At 39.6% G+C, this 19,471-nt stretch overlaps 1 protein-coding gene across 1 annotated transcript in view; it reads left to right on the forward strand.

Moving 5' to 3' along the window:
• The window catches only part of LOC111338935 (uncharacterized), a 28,574-nt gene extending 9,940 nt beyond the window's left edge, over positions 1 to 18,634 (forward strand). Inside the window, exons 14-37 of the mRNA XM_088750657.1 lie at positions 58 to 129; positions 816 to 872; positions 1,097 to 1,132; positions 1,630 to 1,725; positions 1,840 to 2,078; positions 2,734 to 2,791; positions 3,387 to 3,476; positions 3,553 to 3,624; positions 4,134 to 4,185; positions 4,318 to 6,560; positions 7,027 to 7,094; positions 7,578 to 7,632; positions 7,997 to 8,122; positions 8,497 to 9,047; positions 10,617 to 10,803; positions 11,322 to 11,897; positions 12,416 to 13,759; positions 13,979 to 14,120; positions 14,520 to 14,644; positions 15,330 to 15,471; positions 16,057 to 16,309; positions 16,568 to 16,750; positions 17,342 to 17,481; positions 17,921 to 18,634. Coding sequence (XP_088606783.1) covers positions 58 to 129; positions 816 to 872; positions 1,097 to 1,132; positions 1,630 to 1,725; positions 1,840 to 2,078; positions 2,734 to 2,791; positions 3,387 to 3,476; positions 3,553 to 3,624; positions 4,134 to 4,185; positions 4,318 to 6,560; positions 7,027 to 7,094; positions 7,578 to 7,632; positions 7,997 to 8,122; positions 8,497 to 9,047; positions 10,617 to 10,803; positions 11,322 to 11,897; positions 12,416 to 13,759; positions 13,979 to 14,120; positions 14,520 to 14,644; positions 15,330 to 15,471; positions 16,057 to 16,309; positions 16,568 to 16,750; positions 17,342 to 17,481; positions 17,921 to 18,117 — 7,104 coding nt within the window. The 3' untranslated portion in view covers positions 18,118 to 18,634. The remainder of the gene's footprint in view (positions 1 to 57; positions 130 to 815; positions 873 to 1,096; positions 1,133 to 1,629; positions 1,726 to 1,839; positions 2,079 to 2,733; positions 2,792 to 3,386; positions 3,477 to 3,552; positions 3,625 to 4,133; positions 4,186 to 4,317; positions 6,561 to 7,026; positions 7,095 to 7,577; positions 7,633 to 7,996; positions 8,123 to 8,496; positions 9,048 to 10,616; positions 10,804 to 11,321; positions 11,898 to 12,415; positions 13,760 to 13,978; positions 14,121 to 14,519; positions 14,645 to 15,329; positions 15,472 to 16,056; positions 16,310 to 16,567; positions 16,751 to 17,341; positions 17,482 to 17,920) is intronic.
• Positions 18,635 to 19,471: the final 837 nt, after the last annotated feature.

Below are 19,471 nucleotides of genomic sequence, written 5' to 3' on the forward strand. Positions count from 1 at the left end.
GTTCGTCATGAGTTAAGTCAACAGCGTTTTTTTTCACTTGCTCCATTTAATCTCAAGGTACTCGATGACGGAACACTTCTAAAGCGTTACCGGAAGGAAATACGTGAACTTAAACAACAGCTTGTGCAGGTAAGACGAGTCTGGGAAGGGAATTTGACTCCTACAAAGTATTGTATCCCCTGTAAGACCCAATTCCCGGTTTACCGTTAGCCTCTTTTTGAAAGCGAGGCCTGGTGCTCATCCTTTCATATCATAATGCGTTTTCATTCACAAGCAAATTAAACTAATTTTCACAAGAATGGTTTACCGCCAGGTCTCGTTTTGGAGAAGAGGCGAGGGTAATTCCGAGAAGGCCTATTTTAAGTGTATAGCTACATATGTATCGATATATTGCAGGGAACTTGAGTTCCCTTCATCTAAAACTAACCAAGGTAGTCGCAGCGGCTGATGTAAAGGGAAAAAATTTCTTTAAAGAGCCATTGTTGACTTGAGTAAAAACAGGGTAACTAAAAAAAAAGCGCGGGAGATCATAACTGGCCAAGCCTGCTATCTGCTAAGATTAAGATATGATTGGCTGTGACGGTGACGATGGTGCGAGTTTTTTTGGACCAATCACTAGGCGAAATACAGCGCATCAAAGCAAACCTGGTTGTACTTGCGAATCTCAGTTGAAAATTACACTACACACCTCTGTACCCAGTGTAGCGATGTGTTTCTCTCTCTTTTTTTTTTTTTTTCTTTTTTTCCTCTCAGCTCTAAGGTACCTCCCAGAAATGGATAACATAACATATACAGTTATCTTTTTTTCCTCTCAGATGAGCAGTAGTTCGCATGTACAAGAGCTACAACTCGAAAAAGAAAAAGTAAATGAGGTAAGAAACGTAAAAGTTAAGTAGTGAACCATGGGATTTCTCTTGCTCTCTTCTCCCACCCCCACCCCTCAACATTTTATTGATTATCTTCACCCGTTTTCATGACAAATAATTCTTCAAACTGCCCTCCAACCAAAGTTACTGATACTCTTGAGCGGCATCAATATGGTACATGGAAATCGATATTCATGCTGAACTAATGTACTTTCTCGTGCCCTTTTCAGATGGAAGAAATGTTAGAGCAACAACGCCGACAACAGGTAGGAGAAATGCTGATAGCGTTGTTATTATTATTATTATTATTAAATTTAAATTTAATTATCGCGCAGTTTCTATAAAAATATTCAACTGCGCTGAGAAGGTCCAGTTCTGTTGACGAGAGACGAGCGCGTTTTGTATATACTGGGGCTGGCGGTATTTATTTATTTATTTATTATTTATTATTATTATTTATTTATTATTAATTCTTATTGTTTATTATTATTATTTATCTATTTATTATTTATCTGAAAAACTCGTAAACCCTCTTGGGCAAATAAAACTTTCTTTGCAGTTCTCGAGTAACAATACGCGTGAGTTTCTTAGGTACGCACGAGAGAGAGAGAGATGACGTAACCGGTTTTGCGCCTAGCTTGGGTGCATTTGAGCATGTTTGTTTCAGGCCCAACTACACAAATTGTTAATGCAAGGCTGTAGCCCATCAGGCCTTATTGTATAGCAACACAGTCTTACACGTTCTTGCCTTTTTTTTTTGCAGAATGAACAAGAGGAAAAGATCAAAAGGCTGTGTAATATGATTTGTACTGCGGGAGGAGAGACTGCAAATAACCGAAGTAAAGCAAAATTGACAAAGGTTGGTAAATTAGTTTGGATAGAATTACTCGTAAATTATCCTACCTGAGGATTGCGATAGATCTTTTAGGGCCCAGGTCACTAAAGGTTCTTTTGTCATCACGTCCACCTACAGAGGCGTGAGACCTGGTGTCCAGGGGCTGGTCTTTCCAAGGCTCCACTCGCCACTTCAGCTGCTTTCAGTTCAGTGAAGAGTCGACTACAAAGAATTCCGTCGAGCCCTAGTAGCGACGAAAGTGAGTTTGGCGAGATGACAAAAGATATATTCCTGTCGACTTTAGAGGAGGAAGAAGACATAAAATCGTCAGAGAGCGGGAAAAAACGGGTTGTTTTTGCAAGTCCTGCGGGAAAAAGGTTAGTTTCTAATCCTGCGTGCTGAAGTAATTTACGGGATACTTCGATTTTTTCGACTTCCACCTGAAGTTCCAAGATCCCAAACCTAGATTGTATCAGGTCCAGTTCGGGTCCAAGCCTTTGTTGGATTACTTTGGTTGGTCATAGGGCAAGACACTTCACTAGTCACACAGTTGTAGCTATCTCCGCAAAAGAGTGCAATACGCGTATTGACAGCTGGCAAAATTTCAAGGGACTAAATATCTGAGTAGTGCTCGGAGTGGATTTGCAATTTTTTGCTGGAGAATGAACAATTTGAATTGATTTACGCTTGGGGAATATTAAGGAACAATTAGCCACGGGATTCTCAACGCTGAAATCTTGTGGCTGTAAATAAATTCCTTCAGTATCTCGAATTTTTTTCTTCGTTTACTCAATCAGCTGTTGTGAGGGAATTATGTTCAATCTAAGTCTAAAGCACAGCTTAGTAGCCTAGCCATGCCTTGACTCCAATTTACTTGCGTCTAAGTCTGGCGCGTTGACCAACAGTTACATGTAAGCCACTTCGACTTCCGTTTATGCATCCTCTCAATTAGCCGATGTTATAACCTAAAGATTATACAGCGGCGCTCTGAAATTTGATATTAACATAATCCTCTATCTTGAAAATATTTAGGTGTTTATCCTCCACAACAGATATGAAAAAACAGGAACACAAAGAGATGCAGACTGAAGTAAGTTAGTTTAGTTTAGTAAAGGGAAAAAGTATTTTGCTGACTGCCGTAAAAATTCTCCTCAGTCATCTTATTGTGTCATTTTCAAAGCGGTGGAACTGATGTTAGGCTGGAATTGGCGCTATTCAACTTGGAGTGTGCGCAGTATGTTGTAACTAACGCTTTGGAGAGTAGTTTTGAGTTCAGTAAATAGATATGGAAGGCTGTGAACTTTGCCTCAAATCTCCTTCGCAGCCGTTGTTTGGTTTTGTCACGCAACTTGTTCTTCTCGGGAAGATAAAGTATTGTGGGACGACACCACGGCTGTAATGTACGCAAAGTTTTGAGAACTGCCCTTCGAGTACGGTGCTGCGTCATAAATTCCTTTCTAGTCTGCAAAGAACTCACGATTTTCTGTTGAACGCCTTAAATCCTGATTTCCTGCGTGTTGGACGTGTGGTTTCCTCAGCCCAGCTCTTTGAGGAGATCTTCTGGCCGCGAAATCGGGTGACCTGAGATTCGAATCATCGTTGTTTTTGGCGTTGTTTTTCTATTAGCTTGTTCTCGAGATAAATGGAAGATGTTCCCTTAACCTGTTCCGATTATTGCTTTGCAGCCTGACCAAAATTGCATGGAAATGGAGCGTGAAGTTAAAAGGCTGCGGTCAGATCTTCATGAGGCGATCGAAACCCGAGACTTTTACAACGTAAGTATAGCAATCAAGGAAATCGAAACTGCTATCCCTTTCCACATTTACCTTGTCTGTTTATATATTTTAAAAGGAGCTGTTGGAAGAGAGCAATGCGTTGTTAGAAAAAATGTCAACGGAGAATGGCCGAAACGATACCCCTACGGTATGATTGTTTGTTTGTTGAGTTTGTTGTTGTTGTTGTTTAACTTGCTAGGCCGGACTTTGGTTTAAAGAAAAATTCTTAATTTCTCTACTCAGTTATTTCACACTGGTGTTGGTCTCGAGAAAAGTGTTTGAATAAGAAAAGAAGAAAATGAAAATTTACCAGCAGTTGACTTCTCAAATGATTTTCCGTTTCCAGCTCTCTAACAAGCAATCTGAGTCTTATAATTATGGACAGACAGACAAGCATTAAGATAAGCAGAAATTCTCGTAGGCACTATGAACGGTTCGAAGTCGAAAGAAGAGAAGACAAATATTGAGCTGAGAAGACTGTCACCTCAGCGATATCGAGGGGCCAATAGTCAGGGGCCCCGTCAGAGATCTCGTATAATGTCTCATGGAACACCATTAGACGCTTTTTCAAATTGTGAGGGAAAAGGTATTGATTGGTTATGCATTTGCAACTGATGAGTCATTTTTATTTGTTTGTTTGTTTGACTGTTTGATCAGACTCAGGTGTCGATGTTGAAGACGTTGGATCAGCTCAGGGCTAAAAACAAAGGTAAATTTTACAGCGACAGGAATTCCTTCTCAGCACTGTTGTTTACATTTATTGCGTAATTATTTTTTTGGTTGATTGTCTGATTTACTCGTTGATTGATAGATTGATTGATTGATTGTCTGAACTCAACAGAGCTACAAGCTGAGTTTGACAGCGTCCAAGCAGAAAAAGAGTCTCTCGCCGCCAGAGTTGAAGGGCTTGAAAATGCAGGGACATTCAACACTGTCGTCCAAATGAAAGCAGATTCCCTTCAAATGGCGTTAGACGAAGGTGTGCAAGAGAGAGACCGATTGTGTGAAAATTTGAAAGAGTGGCAAAAGAAGTGCACTTGTCTTGAAAGCGATGTGGCCAGGTTACAGGGTAAAATTACCAACGCTGGGCAAGAGGGAGAACAGTATTCTTGTCAGCAAGAAGCGTCGGAAAGGATACGACAGCTAGAGCTTCAAGTAAAAGAAATGGGAGAAAGGTTATCTGGTGTAAAGGAGCAGGAACGGAGGCTGACGGAGGCCATTGAAGAGAAGGTTCAGTTAGAGGAAAGTAAGAAATTGGAGGTTGCTTGCTTAGAAGAAGCGCTTGATGAGATGACAAAGGAAAAAGGACGACTGGACGAAACCTTGCAATTGTGGAAAGACAAGTGTGCCAGTTTGGAAACCAGTGTCGCTCTCTCTAAAGAGGAGAAGCTTAGCCTTGAGGAAAAAATGGCTTCCGCTAGAGAAGAAGCTTCAGGAAAGATCAAGAAGCTAGAGGAACAGGTGAAAGAAATGGAGGATAGGTTAAAAAGTGTCGATGGACAAGAAGGGATGCTGACAGAGGCTATTGAACAGAAGTTACAACTGGAGGAGAATCACAAAGTTGAAGTGACGTCTCTTAAAAAGACTCTTGCTTCCTTAGAAGGAGCACTCGATGAAGTTACAAAGGAAAAAGGAAGACTGGATGAAGCCTTGCAACAGTGGAAAGACAAATGTGCTAGTCTGGAAACCAATGAAGCTCTTTCAAAAGAGGAGAAACTTTGCCTCGAGGAGAAAATGACGTTTGCCGGGGAAGAAGCTTCAGAGAAAATCAGGAAACTAGAAGAACAAGTGAAGAAAATGGAGGAAAGGTTAGCTAATGTGGATGAACAAGAAGGAATGCTGACACAGGTGATTGAACAAAAGTTACAGCTAGAGGGGAATCACAAAGTGGAAGTGACATCTCTTAAAAAGGCATTGGAGGAAATTTCTGAAGAGAAGCTTCGCCTCGAGGAGAAAATGACGTTTGCCGGAGAAGAAGCTTCACAGAAGATCAGGGAACTAGAGAATCAAGTGATGGTAATGAAGGAAAGGTTAGCCAGTGTTGATGAGCAAGAAGGAATGCTGACAGAGGTGATTGAACAGAAGTTACAGCTAGAGGAGAATCACAAAGTGGAAGTGACATCTCTTAAAAAGGCATTGGAGGAGATTTCTGAAGAGAAGCTTCGCCTCGAGGAGAAAATGACGTTTGCCGGAGAAGAAGCTTCACAGAAGATCAGGGAACTAGAGAATCAAGTGATGGAAATGAAGGAAAGGTTAGCCAGTGTTGATGAGCAAGAAGGAATGCTGACAGAGGTGATTGAACAGAAGTTACAGCTAGAGGAGAATCACAAAGTGGAAGTGACATCTCTTAAAAAGGCATTGGAGGAGATTTTTGAAGAGAAGCTTCGCCTCGAGGAGAAAATGACGTTTGCCGGAGAAGAAGCTTCACAGAAGATCAGGGAACTAGAGAATCAAGTGATGGAAATGAAGGAAAGGTTAGCCAGTGTTGATGAGCAAGAAGGAATGCTGACAGAGGTGATTGAACAGAAGTTACAGCTAGAGGAGAATCACAAAGTGGAAGTGACATCTCTTAAAAAGGCATTGGAGGAGATTGCTCAAGAAAAAGAAAGCATAGAATCTTGGAAGGAAAAGTGCGCTAGTCTCGAGAGCGACCTAAGGCGGCTACAGGAGGAAATAACTTGTGTTGAAAGAGAGAGAGAGAGATCTAAGTTGGAGGAAAGCTTGTCCATCGTCAAAGAAGATACTTCCGTGAAGATGAAAGAAATGGGGAAAGGAAAGCTGAGCAATGAGGATGAAAATAAAATAATGTTGGCTGAGGTAACCGAACAAAGAGTCAACTTGGAAGACATCGTGACGCCCTTAGAAACAGATGCAGCTCAGGGTAAAGAGTTAAGCGTACAGACAAGAAACATTAAAGCTTGCTTTGAGCAATTTAAGGAAGAAAAGGAGGAGGAAATTATGGAACTGAAAAAAGACATACAGGAACTTCAAGATGAGCGGAATATAACTTCATGCGGCGTTGAAGAAAAAGACACATTGTTGGAGCAAATCATTGAACAGAAACAGGAACTTGAGGCCAAAATGGTGAGCGCTTTAGTTGTTTTGGTTGTGTTATTGATTGTTCGAGATCTGACAAGGGATGCTCTTGGAAAGCTCTTTCTTATCAAAAATTCCATTAAGTTCTATTCTAAACTTTTGGGACCGATTATTTGAACGAAGTTTAGCTGTTATTTAACAAACCCGCGTCCTAAACGATCCTCGATTTAGCTGCACCTTTTATCTGGACATTTCTTTTTTTGAACAAAGTCAAGAAAGCTTAAGGCTATACTGGAAGGATTCTTCATTTTGATGAAATAATCCTCTTACAGCCAAAGTTTAAGGCCCACTGATTGCGTAAAATTGTGGTTGGGTCAGACCTTGTGTAAATAACCAGCCCCAACTATGCATAACCTATTAAGGTGGGTAGCATATGGCTAGATACGAGACTATTTTTGGCGTCATGAACTCCGCTCGTTTAAAGGTGAATTTATTTCCTTCCCTTTTTTTGCAGTCTGATCTTCAAGTGCAGCTCGAAAACGTCATCAACGAGAAGGAAGAATATGAACAACTGTTAATTCAGTAAGTGTTAGTATAGTTATAAACATTATTTCTAGGGTATTTTGGCGTCAATAAGCACGAGTAAATTTTTCAAAGACAACAAAATTGCACAAGCCTGAAGGGCGAGTGCAATTTTGAATTAAAGTCTTCTTTACGCCAAATTTCACATTTCTTACTTGTTGATAATGTACGTGAAAAAAGCTATACACCATGTCGAGACAGACGAAATTCTGACAGTGTGCGCTATTTGTTACTTGCACTCGTGTTACATCACCAATGCCGTCGTTTTCAGCCAATGAGACGCGCGCGATTTTTTCATGTATATCATTACATGTGTTTTTTAATTATAGTGGTTGCTGTTAACGCCATGCTTAAATGCGCGGTCGATTTTAATTTTTTCATTGAAATGAAAGCTACAAACGTTGCTCATCCCTTACACACAAGGAAATGTTTATGTCACAGTTTTTGCTAAATTGGATTTTTTTTTTTTGTTATCTCCGCCAGGGTAAAGAAAGAAAAAGATGAGATTAAAAACGATTTATCAGAGTCCATTTCTGATGTAAGTCATTAGATATCTGTCATTTTATTTGTGTCGTTTGCCACCAGATGTTCGTCTCTGCCTCTTTGCTTTTTCGCCGTTTTCGTGGGGCATTTCTTCGTTCATTTCTTCATTCATCTTTTCCCTTTTGTATTTTGCAAAACATTGGAACCCACAAGGGCCAGATAAACTTCTTACTCGAGATACTGCGTTAAGAGGTCTGGACCTTAGCCTTCATGTGGTCCGTGTCTTGAAAGCCCCTGTACTCACTTTTCTTATTTTGCCTATATTATTGTTTATATTATTATTATCATTTTTATCATCATTATTTTGTGGTGAATAGTTGTGAAACAGAAACTTGTAATATATTTTTTTTCGTCCACAGTCCGCTGAGTTGCAGAAGGATATGCTAGAGATGCAACAAAAAGTGAAGCGCTATAAGGAACACATATATGAACTTGAGAATGAGCTACGGCTGCGAGCAGAGCTCATAACATCACACGAACAAAAGGTAACATGTGTCTGCTATTGATGCGCTATCGTTGTGCGAGATTATCGACGTGTTTGTGCTGTTTCATTTGCTTCTCTAACTAGTTCGTTGTGATTTGTTTATTTATTTGTTTGTTTGTTTTTGTTTTATTTGTGGTGACCTTGACGAGGGGACAATTTTCCCTACCAATCTATTACGTACTTACTTGCTGTCCTTCCCGTTTTTTATCCTTTTTTTTTTTTTTTGCTCTTATCCATTCATCTTACTTTCCTTCAGATATGTTTGGAAATAATTTATGCCAGCCATCTAAATCATGAATTGCTGTAAATTTGAATAACATATTTTCACTTATGACGCGGAAAAATTTATGGAATGATCTTTGTTGTTTACAACAGTGTGAAGAACTTCAAAATCGACTTAGTGAAGCGTTGAAACAGCTTCAAAACGTATCCCAAGACATGAATAAAAAACTGCTTAGCGAAGGACAGGTGCCAGACGAACAGCATGAAAAGGAGACAGATGCAGACGACGAAAAGTTCGCCTCTGAACTGAGTGCAGAAAAAGAGCGAGCTCAAGAAATTGCAGATGAATGCAATGCGTTGAAGTTATCCCTGGAAAACGTCCAAAATCGAAATGGCATTTTAGAATCTGAAGTAGAGGAGACCAAGCAAGAAGTGGAGAAAAAACTAAAGCAATTAAAAAGTTTAGAGTTGCAACTGGTAGAGTCCAAACAAGCCTATGACTTGTGCGAGGAACAGCTGAAGGAGCAAAGAGACAAGTGCGAAGAACTTGTGAAAGAACTGAACGAGATGAAGTCAACGGAATGTCAATCAAAAAAGCTATCAGGAAGCTATTCCTCTGAGCTGGAACTGCATAAGGCAAAGAGAGAAAACGAAGAACTTTTTAAAGAGCTGGGAGAGGAAAAGAAAGCTCACGAAACGCTCAGGTAAGAAACGTAAAGGTTGTTCAGTGGAACCTGTATGATGCGAACTCCACAGAAGGTGGACACTAAGTCCCTATTTTGGCTCCCTACATTTTTCATAAGACGAATTTTTATTTCGCCGACACTTCCTTTGACTCTTAACACCTAGGCATCAGTATCTACATTCTCCGTAGTGTTTTGTATACATTTCCTAAGGTGTTGACGAGGAGAATTTGTTTAATAATCAAGTTCACTTCAGTGACCATTTTCTTTAATCTCCTGACCTGAATGTGTGATTCAAGGGGAGGGGAGAGGGGCGGGGGTATTTCAAGAAAAACTTAGATGCTAGTCACTGTTAGGAGTCAAAGGATCAAGTAACATAACAACTTTATTTAAGTGTCGATGTCTCCTGCTTAGGGGCCGACCATTTAACTTTTGAGAGGGGGGGGGGTGATTTTGAAAAAAATTTCCTGCAAGCGCTTGTTGGAAGAAAAAAACGTGCATGTAACCGCTAAAATGTGCCCAAAAATCGGGAAAAAAAATATCCTGCGCAGCAGATTGCCTGGAAAAAAAATTTCTTGAGGACCAGAAATCACCCAACCCCCCTCCCCCCCCCCCTCAAAAGTTTAACGGTCGGCCCCTTTAAAAGATCATTTGGGGACACTAAAAATAATAGGAAAAAATTATGAAATGAGTAATCAGGGCTCGACACTAACTTTTCAAGTTACTAGCTAAGTGGTTAGTGACATCTTGGATGTTTTTAGATGTTGCGGCTATTTCAGTTTGTTTACTAGCCAAACTGGTTAGCGGAAATCGAAAACCCCTAGCCAAAACTGAATTTCTACTAGTCTGTGGCTAGTGGACTACCGTTTGTGTCGAGCCCTGGAGTTTATACGTAATATCACTCGGTACATTCGTAATTCATTCAAACCTTAAATTTGTAAAAAACTTAAAATTTTAAAGTTAAATGAAGTTTAGGACAATTGTTTTGATTATAGTTATTATTAAGCAGCAGTTTAAAACTTTTGTATGCTACATACAGTAAGAATAGTATGACGGGGCGCATGAGCGTAGCCCGTTAACTATAGTGAAAAAAAAAAACCTCGAGAAAGAAAAAAAAAATAGTTATTTCGGGTATCCGAATCTAAAATAGTCGTTATAAAATCTTTAAAAACCTATTACTTATTTCGGCTATGGAAGAGTTAATCAGTGACGATCACTTCCTAAGTTTCTAATAATCCACAGAATTTTTGAAAGTAAAGAGTTAAATGGAAAGCGATGTTCATTATTCATGTTACAACTTTAAATGTCCGAGAGATATTTAGTGTTCCCGAGATCACAGCCTTCTGCATATTTTGAAGAACTCCCTAACTCTTGTTTCTGACCAACTCCTTCATTTTGGCTTCTAAGTCACGACACCATCCCCCTAATGCGTCCATTATGTATTATTATTATTATTAGTAGTATTATTAATATTATTATTATTATTATTATTAAATTAAAGTTTATGTGGTCAAAAATTTGGCGGTGCATCCATTTAGTTATTTGTCTAGTTTGTCCCACAACATTCATGCTTTTAACTTATTGTCACAGAAAGGAACACACATCTGTCCTCGAAGAATTACAACACTTCAAAGACTCTCTTTTGAGAGACACTAATCGTGGGATGGACCAGCAGAGGCTGATTGACAAGATGAAGGCTGAAAGGCGGGAGACCATCTGTGTACAAGCGCAGCAACGGCATGAACTGGAAAACGATTTGTGCGAAGCCCAGAAAAAGGTGAGCTGTAGTTTTGCTCAATTTAAAGTTGACCGTCCCTTGCAACTTTATTATCGAAAACCTCAAGGATCAAATTACTTGTTCAGTGAAACCCAAGAACATGGTTTTATCAACAGAGTAGTTGTAATTATATAAAGAGAGAGATTGCTAGATCGGTAGACAGACAGATAGATAGAAAATTTTATTTACCTATGATAACTTTGATTATGAATTAAAAGAGTTTGCACTTTTTTTTCTTTCCAAGAGCCTTGTTCGGCTTCAAGTTTTCGTTTTGGTTGCGTTTGGTTCTTTTTTACATATTCTGTGACCATTTCAGTATTTCCCCTTAAATTTTGCGTGACGCCAGTTATTCTTCATATTTCTCTTTGATATTTTGCGCAAAAAAAAATGACTCTCGGCCAAAATTGATCTACCTGCGCATGCCTGAGACGCGATATCGATTGGTTCACGCGTGAGTTCTTGACTGAAACAGATTTAATCATGGCAGTATTACTTATCTTTCTTGCTTCTGCATGCAGGTCTCTGAGTTGGAAACACAGTGCAACTTCTTGAGAAGCGAAAGAGACGTACTGGAGCACAGGATCGAAGTGGCTAATAAGAAAGTCGAGGAAACTAAGCAAGAGATGCGTGACATGGAGAACCTATACAGCTCACACAACGTACTGTCCGTCACGCAACGTGACGATGACAGCAAGGTGGTTCAGAAGTTGAAGCAAATGGAGTTGAACGTTGAACTTACGAAACAGAAGTGCGAAAAAGCGGAGGGGCGGGTGAAGGAGTTGGAAAGCGAGAACCGACAACTGAAAGGCGCGGACATACGAAACGGAGCATTGGCGGAGGAGCGCGACAGTTTAAAGCAGCAGGTCCAACAGAGCAAACAGGTTTTAAGCGAGAAAAACAAGAAGGTGAACGAACTCTCTATTGAGGTTACCCAGCTGAAAGCGCACGTGGATAAACTGACAGATGAGAGTAAGAGAAGTCGAAGCCAGCTGGAAAAGAAAGACAACAAGATCGATCAGATAGAGCAGAAATTATGGGAGATTGAAGAGGAACTTAAAATTGAAAGACAACGTTGCCAAGAACAGCAAATACAGGTGCATGGGAGTAAAAAATGTATCTGTGGCTCAATTTTTTCCAGGTCTTTCTTCCGGCTTGATCAGCTGACCTCTTCACTAGCAGTCAACCTTACAATCTGCCTCTGGGCAGTTGCTGTTGTTGTTGTTGTTGTTGTTGTTGTTGTTGTTGTTGTTTTACTTTCCTTAATCAATGAACGCTTACTCACAGGCTCTGCCCTCCCTTTGCCCTTTCCTGGGTTAGTTACATTTTTCCTTCCGTCAAAAACGTGGGGTCTTTTGTGTACAAGGAGGAGAGCGGTGACTTACCTAAAATCGACCTTAGGGGTAGGGGGTGGAAGATTGTGGCATTTTAATGTGTTACCTATCATAACATTTTCAACATTCGTACCCTGGTGAACCGTTTTTAATCTCCTTGTCCAAAATAGAAAGTTGACTTTTCTCTGAATGACGTAGGTGTGCTTGTATGATCCATCATTAAACGATTTACTGTTTGACTGATTGATTGAATGATTGGTTGTTGATTAATCCCGTTCAAGGATTCCACTGTTGAGGAACTGAATTCTACCATTCGAGTGAAACACGAAGAACTTGAACATATGACGTTCTTGTTGGACGAGAAAGAAGTTGAAATTGCCGAGGTAAAGACAACTCTTCAGCAGAAAGAACTGAAGCAATCTGAAATGACCGAGGAGTCCCGAAGAAATGAAGGAAAAATAAATGAGCTCGAAAAAGAACTTGAATACGTGAATGAAAGTCTTCTTGAGGTAAAGAAGAGCCGTGTGGAGGCAGAAGCCAAGATTGGTGAACTTAAAGGAATCATAAGACAGCAGGAAGCAGAATTGATCTCGGTAAACAAGAAAATGGAGACCCTAAATGGAGAAAATGAGTCTCAGAGCCAGGAGCTTGCCTTGAAAACTGAACATTTTGAAAAAGAATTGGAGGATATGCAGCATAGGCTTCTAGAAGTGGAGAGTGAGTTAGAGTTTACCAAATCAAGCCTGGAGAACGTAGACGCTGAAAAGAAAGATTTGAACACTAGGGTTGAAAAGGCTTTGAAGGAGAAAGAATTGTTCGAAGAAAAACTTTACGAGTTGACGGCCTCCTTTGACAATCAAAAGAACGCTTTAGATCAAGAGATCGACGAGATTCGCGAATCACTTTTGAAGGAGAAAAACATCGTGTCTGAGCTCGAAGACAAGCTTCTTGTTGCAGAGAAAAGTAGAGATGCCGCCGAATTGGAAGTCCGTCGGGTTCTTGCCGATCAGTGTGCGAGCGTTTCCAAGGAGGAGATGAATAGCAAAATCTCTGCTATCATGAATTCAGAAAATGAGTTGCGCCAAGAATTGGAGATGGAGAAAGGAAAGAGTGCGAAATTAATGGAACAAGTTGAAAAGTTAACAACTGAGAAGGAAAAATGGGAAAGTCTTGCACAATCCAAAACTGCTCTTCTTGAAGAAGAAAACAAATGGGTTGAAGAAATTGCCTGTATGACTGAGCTTCGCCAAGAACTGGAAAAGGAGAAAGCTACGAACAAACGATTAGAAAGTCAAGTGGAAAACAATCTTGTTTGTGCTGAATCCAAAGCAATGGCCCTTGAGGAAGAGAATAAAAAACGAAAGGAAGAAATAGTCCAACTCAAAGATGAGAAAGAGAAACTCCTTGAACAACTGCGTGAGATCAGCGCCTTGAAAGTGAAGGAGAGTGAAGACTGCTACGCCGAGAAAAGCGACAGAATCAAGGAATTGGAGGAGAATCTTGCCACTGCTTCCCAAAACATCGCGGACTATGAACAAAGCTTCCAGCATTACCAACTGAAGCTGGCCAAGGCCGAGTATGAACTGGAAACTACTGTGGCCAGACTTCATCACCTTGAAAAACAAGTAATTACACTTTTTGTTTCGTTTCCTCTTGAAGCATCTAAGCACATTTTAACCTTGTAGTATAGAAGTTAATGCGACCTTACAGAGGACTGTGAAAACACAGAAAACTAAAATTCAGTGACAAAATGGGTTAGCTTGACTTTACATAATCGCAACCCCTGGGTTTTGTATTTTAAACGCATGCTCATGTGTTTTTTTTCTTGTCGTTGATGTGCGTAGAATTCTACAAATATTGTGGACTTCACTGAGGTTGAAAATTTGAGAAAGGAGTGCGAGGCAGCTAAGAAAAAAGCAGAGGACAACCTTCAGAGATATTTCAAGGAATCAGATCGACTGAAGGCCATCATAGACGAAATGCAGGGTAAGTTATTGCCAAGTTTTGTCATGCTGGTTGTTGTTCAACGGTGAAGTTTCTCAATAAATGATCCTGCATCGTTGACCAGAGCGGGTTGCCTTGCGCATGCCCGATTTCTGAAGGCTGTCTTGTTGACAATGACAATGCCTGACGTTTCCTAAACCTGAGTGGAGGTCAGCATCAGAATTGGATTAGGGTGGCGTCGTATGATCTCAACTCAACTTGAATTTACTCAACTCAAGGTGCATTGTGGCCATAATTGTGTCATGAAGGTAGCTTATGGAGCGGGCGTTCAAGGAGAATACGCAGGAAGGAAGAAGTTCATGTGCTCTTGCCATCAAAGTTAACTCATCGCAGCAAATGTTGCCTTGAAAAGAAACCGGTTTTTTACTTTCGTTTCTGCAGATGAAGAAGAGGAGCATCTTCGAAAAATTGAAGAACTTGAAGAAACTGCGGCCAAAAAAGACGCCGAACTTACTCAACTTCGCTCAGACTTCACCCAATTAAAGGAGTCTGCGCAAACAAGTCAGGTAAGTTTCGGGAGGCTTGATGGGGTTGTTCCGCCCGAAAGTGGTACAATTCTCAAACAAGAGGTAGATTTTGTCTACGGAATGGTAGGGATCTCGTAAGTCAATTAGAACAAGGAATTACAAAACCACAGTCGACTTATTTAGGAGCGTCTTTTTGTAAATTTAAGGGGTTACCTGTGAGATGAGAAAATTAAATTTTCCTGAGTGTTAAGAAAGAAAGAAAAGCTTCCTTATTCTTGAATTGAAGTTATAGAGTCTTTTAGGAATGCAGCTTTTTACTAAGGGTTTATGCAGAACCGTGCAATAAAGTTCGGAACTTTGGAAGCAAAATACCCTTATACATTTTTTGGAGTACCAGAAGGTTGAGGGAGCATTTTGTGTTGTCTGAGAATTCGGTTTTGGATATATCTCTCAAATGATATTTGTTATTAAACATCAACAAACATATGAAACATATGTATGAACTGCGGTTATGAAACGTATATATGCATGATCCTTTTTCAGGTCTGATTTTCACTATTGCTCAAATAGTTCTTTACTGCGAAGGATCATGCATATATACATATTTGTTATTGTAGCTTATGTGCCAGGTGCTGTGGTATAATTCCAGACTGACGTCACCAATTGCCTCTACTTGATATACAGAAGTGATATACATTTAACGAGTTATTTTCCTTCCTGTTAGAATTCTGCGTGCATTGGAGATCAAAATGAAATCGAATCGCTCAGGAAAGAATGCGACGATGCAAAGAAGAAGGGCAAAGATACAATTGACAAGTATTTAGCAGAGTGTAACAGACTCAAAGCCATAGTGAATGAACAACAAGGTACAGTTACTGGGTTAGAGTACATTTTAAAAGGGTGCACTAAAACGAGAGCTTAGAACGTAGGTGAATATCACAAGTAACTAACGAGAGTTCAACGTTAAAAAACAAGTAGATCACTTGATGCGCAAGAATTTTACTGTTGTGTCACGCATAAGCTCAGAAATTCAACCTTGCTTTTTCACTGGAGGAAAAACGCTATCACACTGAAAATTTGTTAAAAGATAAGCCTTCAGCTGTTGTAAGAACTAACTAAACTAAAATCTCAAAAGGATCGGTAATTCCTTACTTTTCAATTTTGATGACGTCGTGTGTAAACCAAGAATACTAAAATGTTCCATTGATTAGGTGGTAAAAATTCTATTAATTCCGAATGGTAAGTGATTAGTCTGGCTATCATCATGACACTAAAAGTCGACATACGTAAGCGCAATAGCGTGCTTCTCAACGGACGCCCCACTTTACGTACGTTTGTCGGCGTGCACTTATACTCACGCCGAAGGAAAGAAAGGGGAAAAAAAAACAGCACTTGACGCATTAATTGAAATACGAAGTGGCTAATATTTCTCTCCATGTTCAAATTCGCAGCAATTATCCACAAGGCGCAAGATGTAAAGAAAATTGAAGAAGCGATGGAAACTTTGCGAATCGAGTTAGCACAAAAGAACATGCAGATTCAGTCATTACAGTATGACTTGTACAAACTGAAAGAAAAATACCACAATGAGACGAAGTCACTGAGGAGTGAAGTGGAACGGGGAAGGGAAAAAGTTGGATCTCTGAAAGTGGAGATAAGGAGGTTGAAGGAATCTGAGACAGATGACACCATTAGTATAATGAGGTAAGCTCTTATTACAATACATCGTAACTTACTCACGAGCCTTCAAAGGTAAGCTCGTTTTGGGAGCCATAGTGAGCAGAACCGTTAGAGAGCGTCTAGCACGGAATTCTTAGGTCTCAGGTTTGTTTCCTCATTCCCGCTCAGAATCTTTTCTTCGTCCCATTCCGGTGACATCTTTATTTTTTTACTCAGAAGTTGTTTACATCTATCTTTTTATTTTATTATTATTATTGTTTATTTTATTTTTCTCAATTTTAGGGGTCAACCTGTTGCGTCTAACGAGAAGGAGAACAGTGAAGTAGGGGTCGTTTCTAATGTGGCTATTTATTCTCTCAAAGCCAAGCTTGGAAAACTCGAAACCGAAACGCAAACTTTGAAAGAAAATATGAAAAAACTTGAAAAGGAGAAATCAACTCTAAGTTTACTTAATACAGAAGCAAGGTACGTTGTTTGTTTGTAAGTTGGCTTGTTATTTTCTTCTTTGCATGTACGTGCCTGGAATTGTTTGCGTCTTTATTGTCTTGGGGTGACTCGTCGCAATTTCTAACTGAATCCACGCGGCAAATGAACAGCTTCAAAATCTTCTCAGATATTTCTGCCAAATGATGATTAATACGCATGCTTGAAAGTTGAAAACCAGAATAAAATTTTTGAAAAGTTTTTGCTTTCCCCTTCATTTTCCCTCAAGGAGGAAAATGCTGCAAACACTAGTTTTAAAGACACGTGTTTTTTTTTTTTTTTGTTTTCTTTTTTTTTCTTTTTTTTTTTTTTTTACAACTGTACTCATCATCGAAACGGTTACAATTTTACCGAAGTTTTGGACTGCCCACTACCACGTTTGATCGCGAACGGAAGCTTTAAAGTTCTTCTCAAGCTCAGTTCTCGTAAGAATGGTCGTTTCTTGTAAAGAGATTATGTCTGCGGAAATTTTTCGAACATATATCGCGCCGAAGGGAGGCTATTCTTTACATGTCGTATTTTACTATGGTAACCAAAAAGACCAAACTAACAATAAATTACACTTTCCTGCAGCAATAAGGTAGCCCAGCTTTGTTCTGAAAACAACGCGCTTAAAACAGCTAGGAAGAACCTAATAGAAGAATTGCAAAAGATTAAGAAAGTACAGGAGAGTTCCAAAGCAAAGGAGGATTCCGGCAGGCGACTTTCAGAGGGTAAGGGTGCATGCTAAACTGTAGCCTACTAATCTGCTATTCAGTTACCACTACTTTGGGGCAAGGTGGGGTTCTTCAAAAGAAGAATTAAGAAAACATCAGCAAATTATTGTTTGTAATGCGCCTTTCCCATCAGTCAATCCTCTTAATCTGCTGGAAACTCTGACGTAGACTCGGAGAATTGAAACGGTCGAGTTCCAGAGTTTTGATTGGCTCTTCCGATAGTCAAAAGCAGCTGCAAGATAGAAAATCGTAAATTAGGGATTTGCTCCCATTAAAAGGCAGAGTTGTAATATTGAACCTCTTTTTCGTGACGCCTTGCCTGACGTCACCTTCTTGAGGTACGCGCCGTAATTAGACACAAAATTGCAAGGTTACGTAATTGAAGAGACTTAATGCATTCAAGTTAATCTTTCTTTCTCTTGTGTCTCGTTTGCAGCCTCTACAGAAGCGCTTGAAAGACAGTGCAGGAGTTCATCTGTTCTTGGTGAATTATCCACATGTAGCGAAGCCCTGCCGGCTGTTGAGCGCAAGCGGGTGAAGCCAGAACCCAAGGAAAATTTCCAAAACTGGCTTTCAGGAGATGCAGCAAACAACATGTTCAAAGACGAACCAAATCAGTGTGCTAATCAGTGATGTTATGTGCTGCTCAGCGCTAGCCTGTTTCATAGAGCCTGTTTCATTCTAGAGACATTACGACATAATGGTATAAATGTAGTTCATATGAGCTTCATAAGGGCATACGGGCGTAAGGACTTGGGGGGTCATTCTGTCATTATTTTAACGATATGAGCATGCAAAAATAATAACAATTGCGACATGATCACACAGGCATCTTTTCTTTATGCCTTTATGCTAATATCGTTTTGTAGTTACCTTTCATATCGAAAATGTGAACAAGGTTGTAAACGATTTAGCTGTCGCGATACATATATCATTTGGATCCCATTATGTCGTCGTTATGCCCACGGGTTTACACCAGAAATTTAGAAAACAAAATAACCCTCCTATGTCGTTAAGCTTATTTCTACAAGCTCTCATCACTAGCGTGAATCAGACTTGGGATATTGCGTCGCAAAAAAAGGGCTAAATGTTAATTTTTATTGATTGTCTTAATAAATATCTGATATTTGATTAAAATGTCATTACTTTTGGTTTTGCCATGCGATGAAAGATGAAAATTGTCTCGAGATTACATTGATTATTTACAAGAAGTGCCTCAAACTATCTTTGATAAAATAATACAGCCGGAAAGGGGTCGTATTTTATAACACTAGTGGCGTTAAACGGCATTTTACAGCTGTCAAATGTTTCCATCGTTTTCCATCCTCAGATACGGATAGTGATCTAAACCCTGATTCGAGATGAAGTAACTTAGAAAAGAAACGTTTTTGAATCTTAGTTGATGGCCTTCTGGCATGTAAGGTTGTTCTTTCTTCACATAGCCAATGATTTATTTGTCCACAAAACTTGCAAGCTTGCATAAGAACTTAATAGAAAACTATGAATTAAAAGGCAACAACATATGGCAAGTGGAAACTTCGTGCGAAAGAGTCGTTTCAAGCAGGAAAAAAAAACGCTTTTTCAATGTGTTCGTGTACATATATGTTATTGACCAGTGGGAGGTCCGTATTGGGAAAAACTGTGCCCGATGTCTTGGATACCGCTCGGGGGCGGTACTCAAGACAAAGGGCACAGTTTTTCCCAATACGGACCAAAGTGTCAATAACATTTTTATTTTTTTCTAACACATTAAAAAAATGATTGCCATAAGAACCCAAATGATTTAGAGCCATAATTACGAGTTTAATTACGGGAAAATCCTCCATAAACTCAACAATTTGTTAGCCAGGGGATGATAAAGAAAATAGATATCCAAATTAAAGAGAAAGCTTTCACCGAAACATTTATTTGTAAACTTAAGCTAACTTAAAAGGCTTCTGAGCAAAATTTGAGACATTTTTGCATAAATAACTGTCATGATGTGACA

Source organism: Stylophora pistillata, chromosome 2 (genome assembly GCF_964205215.1).
Source record: "Stylophora pistillata chromosome 2, jaStyPist1.2, whole genome shotgun sequence".
NCBI lineage: Eukaryota > Metazoa > Cnidaria > Anthozoa > Scleractinia > Pocilloporidae > Stylophora > Stylophora pistillata.